The 21,373-nt window shown below is 38.6% G+C and overlaps 1 protein-coding gene across 4 annotated transcripts in view; it reads right to left on the reverse strand.

The window, feature by feature from the left end:
* Window positions 1–3,129: 3,129 nt before the first annotated feature.
* The window catches only part of AVL9 (AVL9 cell migration associated), a 73,559-nt gene continuing 55,315 nt past the window's right edge, over window positions 3,130–21,373 (reverse strand). Inside the window, exons 11-17 of one of the 4 annotated variants that reach the window (XR_002481906.1) lie at window positions 20,231–20,377; window positions 18,534–18,753; window positions 14,472–14,589; window positions 8,860–8,913; window positions 8,291–8,379; window positions 5,354–5,674; window positions 3,130–3,719 (exon numbers count right to left, since the gene is read on the reverse strand). Coding sequence is in view for 3 of the 4 variants with exons in the window: in XM_021711771.1 (XP_021567446.1) it covers window positions 5,559–5,674; window positions 8,291–8,379; window positions 8,860–8,913; window positions 14,472–14,589; window positions 18,534–18,753; window positions 20,231–20,377 (744 nt within the window). In the remaining variant the exon portion in view is untranslated. Of the gene's footprint in view, window positions 3,720–5,286; window positions 5,675–8,290; window positions 8,380–8,859; window positions 8,914–14,471; window positions 14,590–18,533; window positions 18,754–20,230; window positions 20,378–21,373 lie in introns of those variants that run through there. The other 3 variants (XM_008056934.1, XM_021711771.1, XM_021711779.1) reach the window with 3 other exon arrangements.

The following is a 21,373-nucleotide window of genomic DNA, read 5'->3' on the forward strand; positions in this document are numbered from 1 at the left end:
AACAGAGTAAATGAGCAACGGATCCTTGCGTTCACTCTCTGTAGCTTACTAACAAAGGAGGCTGGCCTGTCATCCAACTGTGAAGCCAGAATCCCACAGACAACACACAGGGCACTTCTAGAAAGACAGGTCAAGGATGACTGTATGAAGGACAAACAGTGTACTTTTATTCTCATTTTGCTTTAAAATAAAGATACAACAGAAGTTTTATAATTCAGTATGATTAGACGTGATTTATAATTTTTAACACCTTTAAAAAAAACAAGTGACAACAGAAACAAAGAACTAGTACAAACTTTAAAACCTCTAGAGCAAAGAGAAACTACCTTTCTGATCAAAACATGTGCCACAGCTAAACTTCCCTAGAAAAATGTCTAAGTTTTCTAAGCTAAATTTTCTTAGAAAGGGTTTGTGAAAAGCCTTTAATCTTAAGTATTTAAACTATTTTTGTACCACTAAATGCCTTCACCAACTCATTAATTAAATATTTCCTAAATTTAGGAACCAATGACCAAATGGCCTGAAACATATAAGTCTTGATCTTATTTTCTCAGCTACAAAATACTAACATTTCAAAACAACAACAAAATATTTTCTAAGCACAAATACTTTCTCAAAACTTCAATTACCTCTTCTGGCTCTTCTGGCTCAGTACCTGACTGAAATGTTCAAATGTTTATATTGCACACAAAAAAATTTTGAGCAGCATACTTTGTGTGTGTGAGAAGCAGATGAAAAATAAGATTGGAAAAAACCCCTAAACTGTGTTCCATTTGCATAATTTAAATATATAGTTTCTATATCTTTAATTAATATAAGTAAAAAGGTAAATTTTAGGACAGCACAGAAATACAAATGTATTTAGAGTTTTACAAAATATATTCAACCCTTCAGACATGCACAATCTTTTAATTTTGGAGTTGCCATACAAGGGAGTACTTTCTTCGTCTTTACAGTGAAAGCAGAAGTCATGTGTACAAAGTTATATACATGAAAAGAATAAAGATCCACATTCCTTTTCTTTGTCCTTGACAAATATTTATGGAATGCTGGAAATTATGGAAAAACAATTCCAATGTTATGAAGTCCAAAGACTTGGAATGAGAAAACTCCTCACGGGACATCACGCTACATGGAACGACAATTGTCTTCGAGTAGTTAGGGCAGCATTTTCTATCACATTTAAAGGCTACCAAGGGACTGGGGGGAGAAGCCACAAATGCTGCGCCCTCTATGATCAAAGAATCAGAGCATGCAAATGTTTATGCCATTTCAAGAGGCCCAATCAACTCCCCCATAAAATAACAGGCAGTGGTTATCAGGCTACTCTCCACAACAGCTGAGCAGGTCAGTCCATGTGGTAAAGGGTCAGAACACCGCCCTGTGTGGAGCTGAAGGCTCCCAAACTCATCACCAGCACCGGAGGGAAAGAAGTCATTGGCTGTGATTTTCATGAAATATGAGATAACAACAAAACCTTCCTGCCTTGTAACTAGCAGAGTAAAATTGGAACTCCTTTCTAAAAGAATTCTTATACCTTTAGCATATGAAATACTGCTCTCAAAATACTTTCATTAAGATTTTAAACACCTTGTTCCTCAGCCATGCAACAACAACTCACTTCTCTCTCTTCCTAATTTGCTTTGTCTTTGACTTTTCAAAGGAAAGCATTCTAGAAAACATCAGATGCTTAGTATAGAACTTAGAAAACAAGATAAGGTCGAGCAAGTCACGTCACATGCTCTGGTTTGCTGCCAAAAGTATATACTGCTGCTGTGTTCCTTAACATGAAAGTGGATGAGAATTGTTTTAGGGCTGGGGGCTAGTGAATCCGAGTGAATCACTAATGGATTTGGGGATGGACTATTCATACTGTTACGTGAGCTAGTTACACACGCAAAATCATTCCAAGCCTTCTCTGAACATGCAACTTTTTCTAATCTAGTCCACCACTGGTAGCTTTAGCTTTAACTCTCTTCCTTACCTATGTCATTGTCATTACAGTGCCTAGTAGGAACTGAAGTATACCAGGGACAAATATTCCTTAAGCTGTCTGGACAGCAGTGAAGTCACTGCCAAGCTACAGATGTAGCCTGTGCGCTTGAAAAAGGCTGGTTGACCCTTGCCCCCTAAGGCCTTGTTACAAATACTCTGTTCTTAGACACAGAAGCCTTGGTAAACGTTGGGGCAAGTGTGGTCACCAAACACCACATCATTACCAATGTTATGTCAGGAGATGGCCTAATGTTGGCTGCTATGGATTACAGAGCCAGTGTTTGGAGGGAGGTTATTGCTTCTAAGCTGGCCACTCAGACGGAGGCCAGAACCCAAGCCTGAAGTATGGAGGCTCATAGGATGAGGTGCTAGGCTTCCTGTCTTCAGTCTGACAGCTGCCTTAGGGCCCCTGCTAGCAATGTAATGGTTCCATGCTCCTTGAAAACGTCACCTCCTAGAATCTGATTTGAAACACAGGTATGGTCTTCTGACCATTTCTATGATGAATATTCTGATATTCATTTTATAGTGAAAGCCAGTTAAGCGACCACTTTAAGAATCAAACTCTTAACTAGAAACATTGATCAAAGTACATATTCAAATGGGGGAACAGGTGATATTAAAGCAAAGTTAAATTTCATGTAACTATTATTTTAGTGGATTCCAAAGCATGGGTTGGACTGCTTTTGAACAGCGAGAGATGGGAGTTTACCCCAGTCAAACAAACCAAAAGACAAACCAGCATCTTTACAACTGACCCTCACACAGCTCCTAGCTCTTTGTAGTATGAACTTCTGGCAGCTGACAGGTAACAATTGCATACAAACACACTATCACACACCAACTAATGATGTGGCCTCATGAAACAACAAGATGTTAGGATGAATTCTGTCGGCCGGGCTCGGTGACTCAGCCTGTAATCTCCACACTTTGGGAGGCCAAGGCTAATGAACTGCCTGAGCCTGCACATTCGAGACCAGCCCAGGCAACTTGGTAAGACCTTGTCTCTACTATAAATAAAAAATTAGCCAAGCATGGTAGCACACGCCTGTAGTTCTGGCTACTTGGAAGGCTGAGGTGGAAGGATTGCCGGAACCCATCAGGTCGATGCTGGGGTGGCCATGAGCATGCCACTGCACTCCAGCCTGGATAACAGAGCGAGACTCCAACTCAAAAAAAGAGTGAATTCTGTACAACCTCAGTGCAACACTGATTAAAGTACCTTTTAACCTTTTTTTTTGGTACTACTTTCTTGTCTTCAAATATTTTCTGAGGTTTACTTTCTTCGTAGAAGTAGAATTAATGGAGTTCCCACTATTAAGTCCTTCAATTTGTCATCACTGAATTCTTGAGTTATCATACTCAAATAGACATTTCCTGACAGAAGTAGAATTAATGGAATCTCATTATTAAGTCCTTCAATTTATTACCACTAAATTCCTGAATTATACTCAAATGGATATATGCTTTTAGAAAACACAAACTGGAAAATTAAGGAATATTTAGATTATGTTCCTATGTTCATTTCAAATGCCTTAGGAAAATTTACTTCTTAAATAAACATTTCATAAGAAATAAACCAGATATCATCAGTACCCTCTCTATTTCCCCAATACTCTATGTCATATGTGGATTATACTCACAGTGTACTTTCCAAGCATCCTTTGTTCCTGGAGGCAGTCTGTTCCCCGTAGGTACTTCCTGAGAACACCCATTCCAGGTCCCTTTGAAAAGCAAATAAACATGGCAACCACGTGGGCTCCAGCTGTGTACAAACCATCAGTAGATGGCATACACGTACATGTGTCTAATAGGAAACCAGACGTCCTTTCTGACAGATGGCTGATGTCATGTCTGCAGCTTTCTCCTCTTGCCTCTTGCTTTGCTGAATATGAACTAACATGAAATTTCTATTTAGCATTTATGGATTATTTTGCTTTTCTAAATATTTTTAGAGAGGAGTAGGGAGTGATTACAGGAGAAGTTTTAGTCAGGGAAGTGGGAAGGTCAAATGCCTTGAAAAGCTCTATGAAGAATAAGAAAATCTGTGGGTCTGCAAATTCCCAATGGAAAACTGTTCAAAAGAAGAAACAGAAGGCAAAAACTCTGGATTTAAAAAATGCGTGTGAGAGACTGAAACATGCCTAGAGTTGACAGCATGGACACATAGGTCATTGAAAGTACTGCCCTATAGACACATTCATGTGAAGCCGCTTCAATACACTGTAACCAGCACTGTGCTATTTCTCTCCACACCTACTTGACAATTAAGAAGAGGAGGAAGCTGGGTTCGGTAGCTCAGCCTGTAATCCTGCGCCTTTGGGAGGCTGAGGTGAGTGGATTGTCTGAGCCTGGGGGTTCGAGACCCGCCTGGGCAGCGAGACCTCATCTCTACAATAAATCAAAAAAATCAGCCGGGCGTGGTAGCACATGCCTATGATTCTGGCTACTGGGAAGGCTGAGGTGGAAGGTTCACTGCAGTCCAGCAGGTCAAGGCTGCGGTGGCTGGGAGCGGCCACTGCACTCCAGTCTGGGCAACAGAGTAAGACTCCAACTCAAAAAAAAAAAAAAAAAAAGAAGAGGAAAGCACAGTAATATTCCTTGATGCCTCAAAGCAAGCTTTTAAGAATCTGTTAAGAACAGACTAAAAATATAAAACAAAAAACACTCCTCAAAATGACCATCTCTGACTTTCAGTTTTGGGGAGAAAGTAAATTGATAAATATGTGTATGTGTTTTGTTTTGTTTGAATCAGGGTCTTACTCTATCACCCAGGCTGGAGTGCAATGGCACACCCACAGTTCACTGCAGCCTTGACCTCCTGGGCTCAGGCAATCCTTCTGCTTCAGCCTTCCAAGTAGCTGGGACTACAGGCACATGCCACCATGCTGGCTAAATTTTTTAAGAGATGAGGTCTCGCTATGTTGCCTAGGCTGGTCTCAAACTCTTGGCCTTAAATGATCCTCTAGCCCTGGCCACCCAAAGTGCTGGTATTATAGGCGTAAGCTTCTGTGCTCAGCCTGATAAATGTTTTGTGGATAAAAAAATCATTATGTAATTCAGCAAAATAATAAAGGCTGGACTGTATGATCCCTTAACTTTATAAGCACATTTAAGGCCAACTTTATGAAATTAAATTAAATTTTAGAAATTAAAATAGTAATATAACTTAACTTTAGCAAATATAAATTACAATGACCATCTAGATATTCAAACAGCAAAACAGAAAATTTACATAAGTAAAAACTTTTCTAAAGTAAACAAATGTACATATCAGAACTCAAAATTCAGTAGAAGGTTCATTGTATGTTTTAATCAGGCTCAGACTGAAATAAAAGTAGTCGATTTAAACCCCAACCTGGAAGCCATCCCTGCTATGGTTGTGATTTCATCATTTTAGCATACTGCGACATTCATTTAGACAGAGGGCAACCGTCCATGTAAACAGTTCGACATATGGTCCCCTGCTGTGGACCAGTGGCTGATGAAGAACAGTCTGGGAGCAGCAGACAGACAGGAAACACTTAAACCCAAGAAAGCAACAGCAGCCTCTGTTTCCTTGCTCAAGGCTTCCCGTCCGGTGGCTCAGTGAGACTTTGGGAGGTGGAATTCGTGAAAGTAGAAAGCCACGAAGACATAGCTGTCTTTGCACTGGAAAAAGCTCCTCCAACGGAGTGGCCTAGTTGGAAAAAAGGAAAAAAACAAAAGGAAAAAGTCTTAATTTTTGTTAAGAGACAGTGAAGAACAATGTTAATAAATACGTGTTAATTCACTGGAACACACCAATATGTAATAGTAACTAAACACTACTTAAGTTTTTAGTTTCAAAAACAATCCCTTTTCGTAGGATATCTCTTACAGGAAATTGGATAATTTCTTGGTATAGGAGCCTACAGTAAGCGTTCTGAAGGTATTTAAGACTGCTTAATGCCCACAGTACAACGCTGGCTGTGTATCAGAATTACCAGGAGAGCTTAAAACGGTTCTCTTTACCTTAAATACTGAATTGATAATCGATAACCACCTAAACAGGGAAGAGGGGTTAGGCTATTTTAGGGAACTGTGCTTTGTTATCTAAAATTAAGTTTCATTAAAACAAAGATGTACAGAGCACTATCTGCCTCAGGTCTATTTTGTTTTACAGAACATTATCTCAAAAGTTGATGCTGAAGTGAAACTATTTAAGTTGAATCATATACTCTTGCTATTCTTGGAGATGGAAGTGTGGAAGAGACTTGGCCTTAGAATTTAACTAGCAGCATCACTAAAAACTAATAATTTGCCTCATGTAGCTATAAAAAAGTGTAATTATTCTATTAAAAATAATCCAAAATAGGTCAGATGCATAATATCATATGGAAACAAATACTTCTACACCAAATTCCATTCCTTTGCAATAAAACAAACCTAGCGGTAAGGCTCTATGTTCTGGGTCTGCCTCTGTAAATATGAGTCTGTGGAGTTTTTTCACTCTGTCCCTCTTCAAATACAAAGAATGCTGGGGCTATAATGACCCCACACATAAATTGCCCAGTTCTGGGGCTTTTGGATTGTGTTCAATAAGGGTGAGTCAACCTCTTTCAGGAGCTAAGGAAGACGGTATGTCCTACTTTTATAACACATTGTATGACAAAGCAAATGGGGCAAAATGCAAATAATTAGTGAACCAGAGATAACTGGGAGTTCCTTATACTTCTACAATGTTTCAAGTTCAGAATTATATGAAAATAAAATGTTAAAAGCATAGAAAAGAAGGAATGAGGAATTTCTTTAGAACTCATATGGAACAATCTTCAAAATATTTTAAGTGTAAAAAGCTAAGTGTGGAAGAGTATATACAGCATGACACTATTTGTCTGACTTTGATATTAGGGTCACTGGTCTCATCAAATGAGTTGGTGAGTATTATCTCATTTACTATTTTCTGAAACATTTTGTGTAAAATTAATATGATTGCTTCCATAAATGCTTGACAGAATTCAAAGTGAAGCCATCTGGGTCAGGACTAAATTAAAAACCTTGTGGCCAGGTTTTACATTTTTGAATTAAATTTGATAGATTTGAGGCTATTCAGATTTTCTTTCTTTTTGCATCTGTTTTGGTAATAAGAGTCTTTCAAATAAATTGTATATTTCATCTATGTTGTCAAATTTGTTGGCATAAAGTTGTTCACAATATTGCCTTATTATCTATCCTTTTAATTTCCAAAAGATCAACATCAGTAATTTGTATCTTCTTTCTTTTCCTCTTTATTGTCTCTAAAGATTTTTTCTTTTTTGAGTCAAGGACTCATTCTGATGCCCTGGCTGAAGTGCAGTGGCATGATCACAATGATCACAGCTCACGGCAGCCTCGACCTCCTGGGCTCAGACAATACTTCCACCTTAACCTCCTCAGAAGCTGGGACTACAGGTGTGCGCCACCACATCTGGTTAATTTTTTGGTTTATTATAGAGACAAGGTCTTGCTGTGTTGCCCAGGCTGGTCTTGAACTCCTGGGCTCAAGCAAACTGCCCGCCTCAGCCTCCCAATGTGCTGGGATTACAGGTATAAGTCACCATGCCTGACCAAGGTTTTATAAATATTGTTGAGCCTTTCAGAAAACCAAATGTTAGTTTCGTTCATTTTCTTTATTGTTTAATACTGCCTCAGAAGATAGCAGCTCCTAACACCTACTTTTTTTATCCATCTCTGACATTTATAAAGAACCATGGGCAGTACAGAGAATGGGGGGAAAAAGCTCTAGTAAAGCTTGAATCCTGGTAACAGTGATCTCATCAGAAAATGTTGTCTCTCTCCATTGAATGTGGTTAAGACTTGAACTTTTTTTGGTGCCACAACATTTTTTTTTTTTTTTTGAGTTGGAGTCTCACTCTGTTGCCCAGACTGGAGTGCAGTGGCCGCTCCTGGGCCTTGACCTGCTGGGCTCCAGCGATCCTTCCACCCCAGCCTTCCGAGTAGCCGGAATTATAGGCATGCGCTACCATGCCTGGCTGATTTTTTGATTTATTGTAGAGATGAGGTCTTGCCGAGTTGCCCAGGCGGGTCTCAAACCCGCAGGCTCAGGCAATCCACTCACCTCAGCCTCCCAAAGCACGGGATTACAGGCTGAGCCACCGAGCCCAGCTCACAACATTTTTAAAAAATGAATAAGACAAAATTTAAAAACCCTCTTGTATTACTATGTGATACACACATCTCTATACAACTTTATATTTTTATGTTACATACTGAGGATAGAAAATAGACTGTGCTACATGATTCCAATCTGTTCCTGGCTAAAGGCATGCCTTACCAACAGCTTTTCCTGTCTGTACAACATTCCGGCTGGTTGTGACCATGACGTTTCCAATTTTTTTGCCCCGTTCACTATTCTGAACTGAACTGAATAAAGAAAAATAGTGTCAAGTACACTTTTAAACACACACACACACACACACACACACCAGTCTATAACTATACCAAATCAGAATTACTGCAAAAAGTAGCTAAATGATCCATTAATTGCTACAAATTAATTTATTAACCTTTTAAACATGTACATTTTCAGACTGTACCAAAAAGTGATGAGGACATAAGGATGTATAGTTAACTCTCCCTGACAGTCACGGTTTGCTAAAAGTACTTCACCAAAGTAAAAATGGTAAGTAAATCCTGTTATTAGTTCACACCATTTTCTGTGGAACAGCAGTGTTTTCACTTTGAAACATACACATTGCTGAGCTAGAGAATGTTATGCACATATTTGGTTACTATTTGAAGCACAAGTCTATCAAGTGAAGAAAAACAACTCACAATTAGCAATGAGACACATGGCATAAATGCAGACATAAGAATTTTCCAGTATTTTCCGTATGTACTCACTGTGAGAATCTTAACTTCATGTCTGATACGGAGTACTGGCCTTGAAATGGATGGCTGTAAGACAAAGTTTGAGTTTAAACTATGAGTGTTTCAATAAGGCTACAAAAATATTTATTTATTATAAAAAAAATTAGTAAACCTCAGGGGCGATATAGTCGAGTGGTAGTGTTAAATTTGATATCAAGAAGCTAGGCTTTGATCACAGCTTTCCACTTATAGCTAAGAGACCCAAAAGAGATGACTAAACTCCTCTGAGCTTTAGTTTCTTCACTGGTAAAACAGAGGTTTTGTGTGTGGAGGGGGAGGATGAGGCTATGTTAGTGCTACTGTGACATTCTAATTTGATTGATCTGGGGTAGGGCCCAAGCATCAACATTTTTTAAAAGCTCCCTACGACAATTAAGGTGAGTCACTAGTCCTAGGCCATAGTCATGGATCCTGGACATCTTGTAAGTGTGTGCTATTGGTCATGTGAAGATTTGTGAATGGATCAGCAACATCCATACTTTCTTTTTGAAAAGCAACTCAAAAGGCAGGTCTCAAAAATAGTACTATCTTTATTTTTGTAAGAAAGTACATTATTCTTACTTCCCTATTTCCATTATACTAAATGATAAAAGCTTATTTTTTAAAATGCCAGGCATTCTGCAGTTAGATAGGCACTAGGAAAAAAAAAATCAGACAACTTGACCACAAAAAAGGGAAGTCAATAACTATCCAAATTCTTATGGGGGTCCCTGTATCAAAGTCTAACAAAGAAAGTGACCTGAGTGAGAGCTACAGCTAGGCTGGGTTCATTGGCTCAGCCTGTAATCCCAGCACTTTGGGAGGCCGAAACGAGTGGATCGCCTGAGTTTGTGGGTTCGAGACCAGATCAGGCAATTTGGCAAGCCCTCGTCTCCACAATAAATTTAAAAATTAGCTGGGTGTGGTAGCATGTGCCTATAGTTCTCGCTCCTTGGAAAGCTGAAGTGGAACGATAGCTGGAGCCCAGCAGGTCGATGCTGGGGTGGCTGTGAGTGTGCCACAGCACTCCAGCTTAGGTGACAGAGTGAGACTCCAACTCAAAAAAAAAAAAGAAAAAAAAGAAAAGAAAAGAAAGAAAGCTACAGCCACTTATAAAATGCTATTTGTGGTTTTACAAATGACAACAAACTGCTCTTAATACTCCAAAGTAAGCATACATGATACCTTTTTTTCTGGATTCCTGAATCACAGAGTTGAAAATATTGACATATCACATAATCATTTTCTATGTTCCTAGAATGGCTGTATTTAAGGAACGAGACATGCCTGTTGCTTGATAAGTTAAGCACTTTAAAGTGCTGCCTTTAGTAGTTGAAGAAAGGGTTTCACAGATTTCAAAAATTACAATTATTGTGAAATATTTGTAAATGACATCCTCTGATAACAACCAAAGTCTATCATTTCTTGTTTTTAATTCGTTGAAAATCTGCTGACTACTAAAGGAACTCAAAACATACTTCTTTGATGTGTTTCAAGACAGCAATTCAGAAGGGCTGGAAATACCAGAATAGCTGAGAAGCTGTCTTTCGTGGCGGAGATTTGCGTCTGTAGAGGAAATCTGCACTGACATATCTAGGAAGGACTAAGCCTGACACTTACCAAGTCTGAAATAAACATTTACCATCTATTCTTTCTCAGGGCCGCTACCTGTGAGCTTTCATCTACAAAGCAAGACCACTTTTGCTAGCCAGGTCTCCTTTTCTCTCCCTCCTATAACCTGTTTTGACCCTATAACCTGATATATCATCATAACCTGGTGTTTTTTTGTTTTGTTTTGTTTTTGAGTCAGGGTCTCACTCTGTCATCCAAGCTGAAGTGCAGTGGTACACTCACAGTTCACTGCAGTCTTGACCTCCTGGGCTCAGGCAATCCTTCTGCCTTAGCCCCCCGAGTAGCTGGGACTACAGGTGCATGTCACCATGTCTGACTAATTTTTTGTAAAGACAAGGTCTCACTATGTTGCCCAGATGGGTCTCAAATTCCTGGGCTCAAGTTATCCTCCTGCCTCTACTCCGCAAATTGCTGAGATTACAGCTGTGAGTTCACCTTGCTTTTGGCTGTTCCAAGCTCCCATTCTTTCTGCAACCTCAAGATGGTATATACAGTTCTGTACCTCATTGGGTGCTTGGGATAATCACTCTCTGGTTCTCCCCATGCACATTAATAAACTTGTATGCCATTTTTTTTCTGTTAATTTGCCTTTTGTTGGTTGGTTTTTTTAGTGAACCTTCAGGGGGCAAAGGGCAAGTTCTCCCTTGGCCCCTACTCTGTCATATCTGCATAATTTCCCTACTTATATACTTTAGTTAACAAGTCCTTCTTCAGCTTTCCTTTCTTTTTCTTTTTTGAGTTGGAATCTCACTCTGTTGCCTAGGCTGGAGTGCATTGGCACACTCACAGTCACCTCAGCACAGACCTGCTGGGCTCCCGCAATCCTTCTACCTCAGCCTTCCAAGTAGTCAGAACTACAGGCACGTGCTACCATGCCTGGCTAACTTTTTTTTTTTTTTAAATTTACTGTAGAGATGAGATCTCTCCAATTTGCTTGGGCTGGTCTCGAACCCACGGGCTCATGTAATCCACTCACCTTGGTCTCCCAAAGTGCTGGGATTACAGGCTGAGCCACCAAGTCCAGCCTATTTTTTTTTTGAGTCAGATTCTCACTGTTGCCCAGGCTGGAGTGCAGTGGCTCACAGTCACTGCAGCCTCAATCTGCTGGACTCAGGAGATCATTCTGTTCCAGTCTTCCAAGTAGCTTGAACTACAGGTGTGTACCACCACTCCCAGCTAATTTTTTGCTTTATTGTGGAGACGAGGTCTTGTCATGTTGCCTAGGCTTGTCTTGAACCCCTGGGCTCAGGCAATTCTCTTGCCTCTGCCTCCCAAAGTGCTGGGATTACAGGCGAGAGCCACCATGTCTGTTTTTTCTTTTTTGAGTAGGAGTCTCACTCTGTAGCCTAGGCTGGAGTGCAGTGGTATGCTCCTGGCCCACTGCAGCCTCGACCTTCTGGGATCAGGTGATCCTTTCTGCCTCAGCCTCCCAAGTAGCTGGAACTACAGGCAGGTATCCACACTTAGCTAATTTTTTGTAGAGACAAAGTTTCACTATGTTGTCTTAGGCTGATCTTGCACTCTTGGGCTCAAGCAGTCCTCCTGTCTTGGCCTACTAAAGTGCTGGGATTATAGGTGTGAGCCACTGCACATGGCCCTTTAGCCTTCTTTTCAACCTAAATAACCTCAATTTCTTTACACGTTTTTCTAAGCACTATTTTATAATCCTTTAAAACTCATCTCAGCTAAGGTTCTTATGGACTGGCACTAAGATTTGTAGAGCTGGTTCAAGTTAAAAGCGCCAAATGCAATGATGGATAAAGATCTGACCAGGCCTCTCAGTGCAGAGCCTGGGGGAGGAGACTGGGTGGCCCTACAAGCTAGACCGCCTGGACTGTCGACAGTCAAGGCAGACTTGCCTTTGAGCACTGCCCTGTGAAGCAGCTCACATCTGGTTCCCTTCAGCACGCTTCAAAACATAGACTTTGTAGTTAATGAGAGAGAAGACTTTGAACTTTTAGCCCTCTCATTTAATACTATTAAAATGGTTTTTGCCTTTTAATTCTGTTTTTACTACATTCAAATGGTAATACAGGTTTCTGCTATAGCTAAGTATGATGATTAAATTCCCTGCAATTGGTGTTGAATCTAGTCATTTTTAAAAAAGAAATGGGGTCTCATTATGCTGCTCAGGTTGCCCTTGGAGTTCTGGCCTCAAGCAATTTTCCCTCCTCAGGCTCCAAAGTAGCTGGGACTATAGGCACACGTCACCCCACCTGGCTCCCTAGTCATTTTTCTCTTTTCTTTTAAAGACATGGTCTCGTTCTGCCACTCAGGCTGGAGTGCCGTCGCATGATCATAGCTCACTGCAGCCTCAAACTCCTGGGCTCAAGCAACCCTCCTGCCTCGGCCTCTTGAGTAGCTGGGACTACAGGTGTATGTCACCATGCCCAGCTAATTTTTTTTCTTATTTTTGTAGAGATGAGGTTTCACTAAGGTTCCAAACTTCTGGCCTCAAGCAAGTCTTCCATTTCTGCCTCCCAAAGTGCTGGAATTACAGGTGTGAGGCACTGCGCTTGGCCCATTTTTTTTGCTAGATGACATAAAGCTTAACAGACACGTTATCCAAATCCCTTCCTCACTACCCCACTCATGCAGATGATTCCTCAAGTTGGTATGGCTTAAATTTCTAGATTGTGTGTGTGGTGGAGGGAATATTCTTTCTAGCATAACTTAAATCATATTAGAAAAGTTAACTCTGGCCCCCAAATTATATTTTAGTCAGTACAAAGTTGACTTTTGTCTGTTTATCACCAGGAATTTTAAAATACAATGAAAATAGTATCATATAATTTTTTAAAAAAGAAAAAATACACACATTATGAGGGGGAACCCAAAAAATTGAAATTTTTTTAGAGTACTGGCTTCCCCTGCTAGGTAAATATTCTTGTGGTACTGGCTTCAAAAAAAAAAAAAAAAAAAAAAAAAAAAGGCAGAAGTACTAAAAGGCATCAAAATTAACAAGTTCAAAAACTGTTTTGGGTAGTAGAAAAACTGTTTCGATAGGTGAATTATATCAAATGGAGAGTACTTTGAAGGTGACCAAAATTTAAACATGTAAGAATACAACTTTTTTTTTTGAGTTGGAGTCTCGCTCCGTCGCCCAGGCTGGAGTGCAGTGGCATGTTCACAGCCACCCCAGTGTTGGCCTGATGGACTCAGGCGATCCTTCTGCCTCAGCCTTCCAAGTAGACAGAACTATAGGTGCGTGCTACCACGCCCAGCTAATTTTCTGATTTATTGTAGAGATGAGGTTTCACCAAGTTGCCCAGGCTGAATACATACTTTTTTATAAATAAGTTCCGTTTTTGGGGTCCCCTCTAGTATTTTAATCTTTTAATTCAGAATTTCCAGGATGCACACATTATATCAACTGATCTCCACAGACACTGCTCTGTGGTGTTCACACACAGATGTTACTATTTCATGATGGCCCCAATCCACAGTGTATCTTTTAGGCCTATGTGGGTAAAACCTTCATCCAGCCAACATTTAGTATTGTAGTAGGTATTAAATTTTATTATATTTTAGAATCTGATGTGAAAACTAGTTCTGACCACATATAAAGGAGTCTAAATATTAACTATAATTGGTTTTTCATACTTCATTTTCTGAAATAACCTCCTAGCTTTAAACTAGTGGTATTTCCTTCTAGGCTTCTATCTAGAGAAAAGGGGAGAAGAATCATCACATACTGAGCATCACTAAATGCCAGGGACTTCCTCTCTAAATCACACTGGGAGCCAGAGAAATATTAGTGCTTCCAATAATGCCTAATGCTTTTTGTATAAAGAATTTGAATGTGGAAGCAGCTTCTGAGCTGTTTTTCTATATTTGAGGGTCTTTTTATAACCTACTTAAGGAGATTCTCGAAGATGTTCACAATACTTTAGTTAAAATATAATTTTCTTTGTATCGGGCACTTAGTAAACTAGCTATTTTATATACTATCAATCTTTAGAAAATGTGCTTACTTTGGATTTATTTCTGCAAGTGCTGGATGCTTGTTGCTGTTCCATACTCTGTAGTTGTGAGTATTCTTCCATGCTGTAACAAAAGTCGTTCCATAGTCTGATAGTATCTTTTCGTTATCTGTCAAGTAAATATTTGAAAGAAGTTGAGCTAGATTGTAACCATTCAGGGATGTGAAGATTAACAACCAAAAAGGGAAAAGGAATGGTTTTAACCCCCCACCCTCCCATATTTGGGGGGAGATAGCCTACCAGATGTCAGGAAACTTGGGTCTAGTTCCAGAAATCCTGTTAAGAAGCTATGTGGCCTTTGGCAAGTCACTTAATCACTCAGAACTTCATTTTCCTAACTGGAAAATAAGAGGGTTGAGCCAGATATTTTCCAAGGTTCCTTACAGCTCCAAAATATTTCCCATGTTCTCCTTACTATTATGAGGCTAGCATTATTTATTAAATAAAAACTATAGGCTTGACAGTGAATAAACATACTGATTTATGCATATGAAATAGGCAATTAGGCTATTTTTCTCTCTTTTCACAAATGTCATTTTTCTATGAAAAAAGGCTAAGAATGGGTACATGAATTGGCTCTTTCAGTCACTGTTTTCTTTCTCTGTCTCACTTGTGTTAATTCTTGAGTTTCCCAGCATTTCATTGTCAAAACTACTTAACATTACAATGATGATTTACATATTTGATACTTAAAAGTTTTTCAGCCTTATCAATACCACAGGAAAGCTTCCATGCAGAGTGTTTCCTCCACGTGGAAGAATAAATGGTTTGAAGAACTTCTGCACATGACCACTGCTTCATATATTAACTGCGTATTGTTAGCTTTGAAGGTGAAATACAAAGTACCTTTCGTTGCTGGCAAAGGAAAGAGAAGGAATACACAGTCCTCTATGCAGCATAAAGAAGTTCTAAGAACATATTCCTCAAGCGGTTCATGGGCTGAATTTCCTCTCCTGACCTTGTTAAGAGTATGGGCCTGTGCCAGACAGTTTGGGATAAAATTCCATCTCGGCCTCTTGCCAGAGGGATGAGCAAGCTAGTTAAACCTTTCTGTGCTTTCTTTTCTCTTCTGTAAAATGACGATGACAAGGTATCTATCCAACTCCAGGATTGTTGTGAAGATGAAATGAATTGTTAGACACAAAGTGCTCAGACACTGATCCCTGCACATTTTTTTTTTGAAATAAAACCAAAATATTTATGTGTAATTTTTAGTATATTTCTTGACAACTTTTTTCAGTGAAAATCACTGAGAAAATGACTAAATACAGTATGTTTCGACATCTAAAACATGTACAGAAAACCTGAAAAAGCTTTCACTATTCATCAAATCCTAAGTCAGTTATGATGTCATATCAATAAAGACTTTTTAAAACCAATTTTATTTCATAACTACAGTTTGTAACATTTGCCACTGAGGAGTTAAATGATTATTATTTTATTTTTATCTAGCTACACAACAAGCAAATTCTAAAGCATCTTTATCTATAGAATCCATATATCAATTTCTTAAAATTTTGTTTTGGGGAACAGAGAGCAGGGCAGAGAAGAATGAAGAGAAATGGGTGGGATAATAAGTTTTCAACACACACCTACTGTCTAAACAACTGAAACCTACTGTCAAAAGTTTTAGAAACAGCCCTAATTTCCACAGTACTCAAAGTCATTTAAGCAAATCACACAAAATGAGTTGCTCCAAGCGACAAATTTCTCGATATTCAGCTCACTACAAACTGTCTAGATGCCACTAAATATATAGTGTTATGAAGCACAAACAAGAATGCTAGTAGATGGCTCAAACACATGTATCACTACTTTGCATATTACCATCTTAATAAACTCACACTGTATCACTGGATTTCAATAAGTAACTAGACATTCTATCCATGATTTCAGTAAGTAACTAGACATTCTATCCATGACTATCTCTAGACATTTGTTTTAAGCTCAAATCCTGGCTGTTTGCCACACATCTGCTGTCATTAGCAAAATTAAAACTAATTTTACAAAAATTTAACACATCTGAATGCTCCTTAAAAACTTAAGGATTCCTCAGCAAGTCTTTGCTTCTTAATGAGCTGTGCCTGTCTTTATCATGTGGTTTGAATTATTCAAAACTCAATCTCAAATCCTTAAATATACAAATTACCTTTCAATCAAGCAATTACTTACTGTCTATCTGATGGCTAACAAGGTCTAATTTGGCCTAAGCAAATCTTGAAAAATTGAGCCCAAAATAAAACTGTCAATAAACAATGTATTTATAATATAAGAAAATAAACTAACATTTTTATTCTAGGTAGCAAGGAAAAAGAAACTCAGTCATTGATTTCAATTTCAAAGATTCTGTATAGTAGAACATTAAATATTTTTGCCTGAGTCTATGTTCACCTCAGAAGAGCTCTATAATACATTTTACCATTACTTACATTATTTCATCACCTGTTTCTTTTCTCTTTACTATGCTCTAATAAGCATGCTTATTTCTGGAAACTAGGGACTCACTACACTCTGCATTCCTTCATCCTATAATATCAAACTGTCGCTCAATATTTAATTTTTTTTTTTGAGTTGGAGTCTCACTCTGTAGCCCAGACTGGAGTACAGTGACCACTCCCAGCCACCACAGCCTCGACCTGCTGGACTCCGGCGATCCTTCCGCCTCAGCCTTCCGCCTCAGCCTTCCAAGTAGCTGGAATTACAGGCATGCGCTACCATGCCCGGCTGATTTTTTGATTTATTGTAGAGATGAGGTCTCACTGCCCAGGCGGGTCTCGAACCCGCGGGCTCAGGCAATCCACTCACCTCAGCCTCCCAAAGGCGTGGGATTATAGGCTGAGCCATCGAGCCCGGCTTGTCCCTGCACATATTAAATGTTCAAAAAATGTGAGCTACTGTTATTGTTCAGCGCTTATGGCCTCCTGGGCAAATCTTCCAAAAAAGTAAGTTAATTATTCATGAAGTTACATGACTGCAGAAATTGGCATTTTCTTTCTAGATTACTGAATAATTCTAGGTTAGAGGATTTAATTTTGAGCTGCTACATTTGTAGTGGTGGCAGACATTTAAACATATCCCATTAACAAATGAAGACTTGCTCCTTAGCTTTCCTTTACACATGAAAAACATACCCGTAGGCTGGTTTAAAACTCCATATATGATATGTGAAGAACTAATCTGGGAGGAGGTGGTGGTAGGGGGTTGGATTAAAAAAAAAAAATCTACTGATACAACAATGCGAATGTATTCAATGCCACTATAGAACTGTACATTTAAAAATGGTTAAGATGGTAAATTTCATGTTATATGTCTTTCTTTGTCATTCATAAAATTGTAGTTACAATGATTGAAGGAAAAAACACAAGCTCAACACACTTTTAACAATAACTCTACTGAATTCATACCAAATGTCCAAGTTGGAAAGCTCATTGCAAAGCTCCATTTCCACTTTTTATATATTTTTTTCCTAAGGGAAACGAGATAATTTTAATATAGGAGTGAGTCCTTGTCCCATTTTAATGATTTAATAGGAATAATAATAATATTTCTTAAAACAGGGTATAAATGTGAAGGTTTAGTCATTCACAGTGTGAGTTTCAATGATTTCTATTTTTCATATTTCTCTTTTCTCCCTTTACAGATCTTAAAAACTTGTAGACAGAACTTATAAACAGTTGCCAAATATAGATATATCCTTCCATACAATGGAATATGCAAAAGTATGATATATGTTCATGTTACGCTGATATATATGTTCATGTTTCTGTTACAAAGTTAAGAAAAAGTAAGCTTCAGGAAGTATGTGTAAAAGAGTCCATTTCTGCAAAAGGACCACCAAAAATACCATAAAATCAAAATCTAAAATAATTGTATAGAAAAAGATCTGGATGGATATAAAATACTCAAGATATTAGGAATTGTTGTCTCTGAGGGAATAACTGGTAATTTTTCTATAGTGAATATGTATTTTTTGTGTAATTCAAAACTAATAAATGTCATAAAATGAAAAATTACAACAGAAAAGGTGGCTGTGTGCTCCACATGGTTTCTTACCTAACTGTAGTGTGGCAGCCAGCAGGGCATGGATGTAGACTGCAAACTGGGCCCGGATCCATTCATCACCTCCCTCCCAGCCCGTGCCGTCCAGGAAGACGTCATCCCGGTTCTCGGTCACGTGTCTCACCAAGTAGTCTGCGAACCTTAGGTCTGCAGTGGTTGGGTTAAGCAGCTTCCTGAGTTCTGGATCATGGATCTGGATCAGAGCTTCTTCTACCTAGAGGGTATCCAGGTACAAGTCAGAGTCTGGGCATTCACGCAGATATCCAAGCCATACTTTAAAGAGTAACTACTGGGAAGTTGGAGCTGGAAATAAAAAATATGAATAACAGCATTCTCAAAAGGTGAGTCTAAGAAAGAGACAGGTTTTTACATCAAAATTTTTTTTAATTTTAAAAATGCTCATTTTCAGTTTTTAGAAAATACATGCACAAATATATAATTTAGAATTATACAAGTAATTCATATAGATTGCAAATATTTGGGAAAACACAGAAATACATGTGTAGTAAAAATCACTTTTATTCACTACCAGAAATGAATAAACCTAATGAGAATAATTCTTTAAAACATTTTCTTTTGAGTAGAATATTCTTATTATATAATATTTGATATACAAAGAAATATGTGTAATTTATAGATTAGTTTTGAAGTATAATAATAAAATAAATACCCATGAACCCACCAGCCAACTTCAGAACTAGACTGTAACCAATAATGCTGACACAATTCTGGTCCTCCCATCTGCATCTTGGAAGGTGTATTTTTTTTTTTTTTCAAAATTGAGATTATAGGCCGGGCTCAGTGGCTCGGCATGTAATCTCAGTACTTTGGGAGGCCAAGATGAGTGGACTGCCTGAGCCTGCGAGTTCCAGACCAGCCCGGGTAACTTGGCAAGACCTTGTCTCTATAATAAATAAATAAATAATTAGCTGGGAGTGATAGTGCGCGACTGTAGTTCCTGCTACTTGGAAAGCTGAGGTGGAAGGATTGCCAGAGCCCAGCAGGTTGATGCTGGGTTGGTCGTGAGCATGACACTGCACTCCAGCCTGGGTGACAGAATGAGACTCCGACTTAAAAAAAAAATTGAGATTATAATACATATTGGTTTGAATCCTGGATTTTTCATTTTATTATAAGCATTTTTCCAAGAAGCATGTTATGGTACTATCTGTCAGAAACTACAAAAAAATCTTAGGTTTGGGCTGAAATTTATTTTTTCTTTTCTTAAAAAATTGCTTCACTTGTAAAATTAAACAAATGATTTAAATTTCTTATATGCTGATAAGATGTCAAATATTTATTCTTAACTTTCTTGTCTTGATATCAGAAGCTTATTAAACAGGCTAGAAGGATTGAAATTATTTAAACAACAAACACATTTTATTCAATCATGAGGTCATAGGGGGCCCAGTTGCCCAGGCAGAAATCCTAGCTCACTCATTTACTGGCTGTGTGATATCATGTAAGTCACTTAATCTCTCTGTTTCTTAGCCTCCACAGGTGTCAAATATGAAAAGTAACAGTACATCTACTGAGGTGTTATGAGAATTAGATCAGTTAATATACACATGACACTTAGGATACTTGGTATACAGTAAGCAATTGCTATCATTATTAGTGTTGTTACTGTACCTTCATAGTTACACTTAAGAAAGGAAAAAAGGGACTAGCAGGGTCAAGTACACACTCACACATAAACGTACTTCCACAATGGCATCACTGAGGTGTTTTTGTTGTCGAAAAAGGATGTTAGTAGCTCCAGCAACAAATCCCCGAACGGTGACATCAGAGAGAAGATGATGCTGCTGCAGTGCCATGTAGGGCAAACACAGATATCCCTATGAATTACAAGAGTAACAGAAAACATTAGAAAAGTGAAAGGATCTCTCTTTAAACCTAGAGAGCTAACAATATGTAGGAAAAGAAACTCCCATTCTTCCCTGCCCTGTCCCTACGTCAGCTAATCTTTGACTTACTAAAATAATATTCCAGGGGAACCTCAGGTCTTGACTGCAGTAAGTCCAGTTAACAATAAGCTAATCTTCTTCACAAATGATCAAATTCTGACAGGTGGTTTAACACAGATTTTACTTGATCACTTTGCTCTGGGTTCAATCTAATTATTTTTTGAGTGCAGGATCTCATTCTTGCTGCAACCCCAACCTCCTAGGCTCAGGTGATCCTTCTGCCTCAGCCTCCTAAGTAGCTGGGACTATAGGTATGCGCCACCACACCTGGCTAATTTTTATTTTTTGTAGAGACAAGGTCTATGCTGCCCAGGCTGGTCTTGAACTCCCAAGCTCAAGCAATCTTCCAGGGCTCAAGCAATCCTTCCGCCAAGGCCTCCCAAAGTGCTGGGGATTATAGGCATGAACCACTGCACCTGGCCTCAAAGTACTATTAGAGAATAGTAAGGCACGTCATAGCATTTGCTTTATTGTCCTATTGTTAAAAATCATGGAAAAAGATTTCAAGATATTTTCTACTAAATATTTAAAGCAAAAATGATACCAGCATTAGTTGTGTATTTAATTAATTTCCATTTGAACTGTATTTGAAAATAGCGCTGCCCTGAAAATTATGCTTGAATTGCTAAACCGTAGTGGGCATTTAATGAGAGTAAAGGTGTTAACATTGGAATGATTCACTGAAGGAGAATATGGGATTTCTGCTGAAAGATTCTAAATCAGAATAGGTTTTCAACAAGTGACATGATTTGTTTATGTAGCCAGGAGAGCAGACTTGCTAAGCCTCTGAACTTGTTTTTAGCTTCAAGTTGTGTAACAGTTTGTTTTTTTTTAATGTCTCATCACTTTTCTAAACCTTTGAATTAT

The sequence above is a fragment of the Carlito syrichta genome, unplaced genomic scaffold (genome assembly GCF_000164805.1).
Source record: "Carlito syrichta isolate Samal-C Ts95f unplaced genomic scaffold, Tarsius_syrichta-2.0.1 Scaffold85561, whole genome shotgun sequence".
In the NCBI taxonomy this organism is placed as follows: Eukaryota; Metazoa; Chordata; class Mammalia; order Primates; family Tarsiidae; genus Carlito; species Carlito syrichta.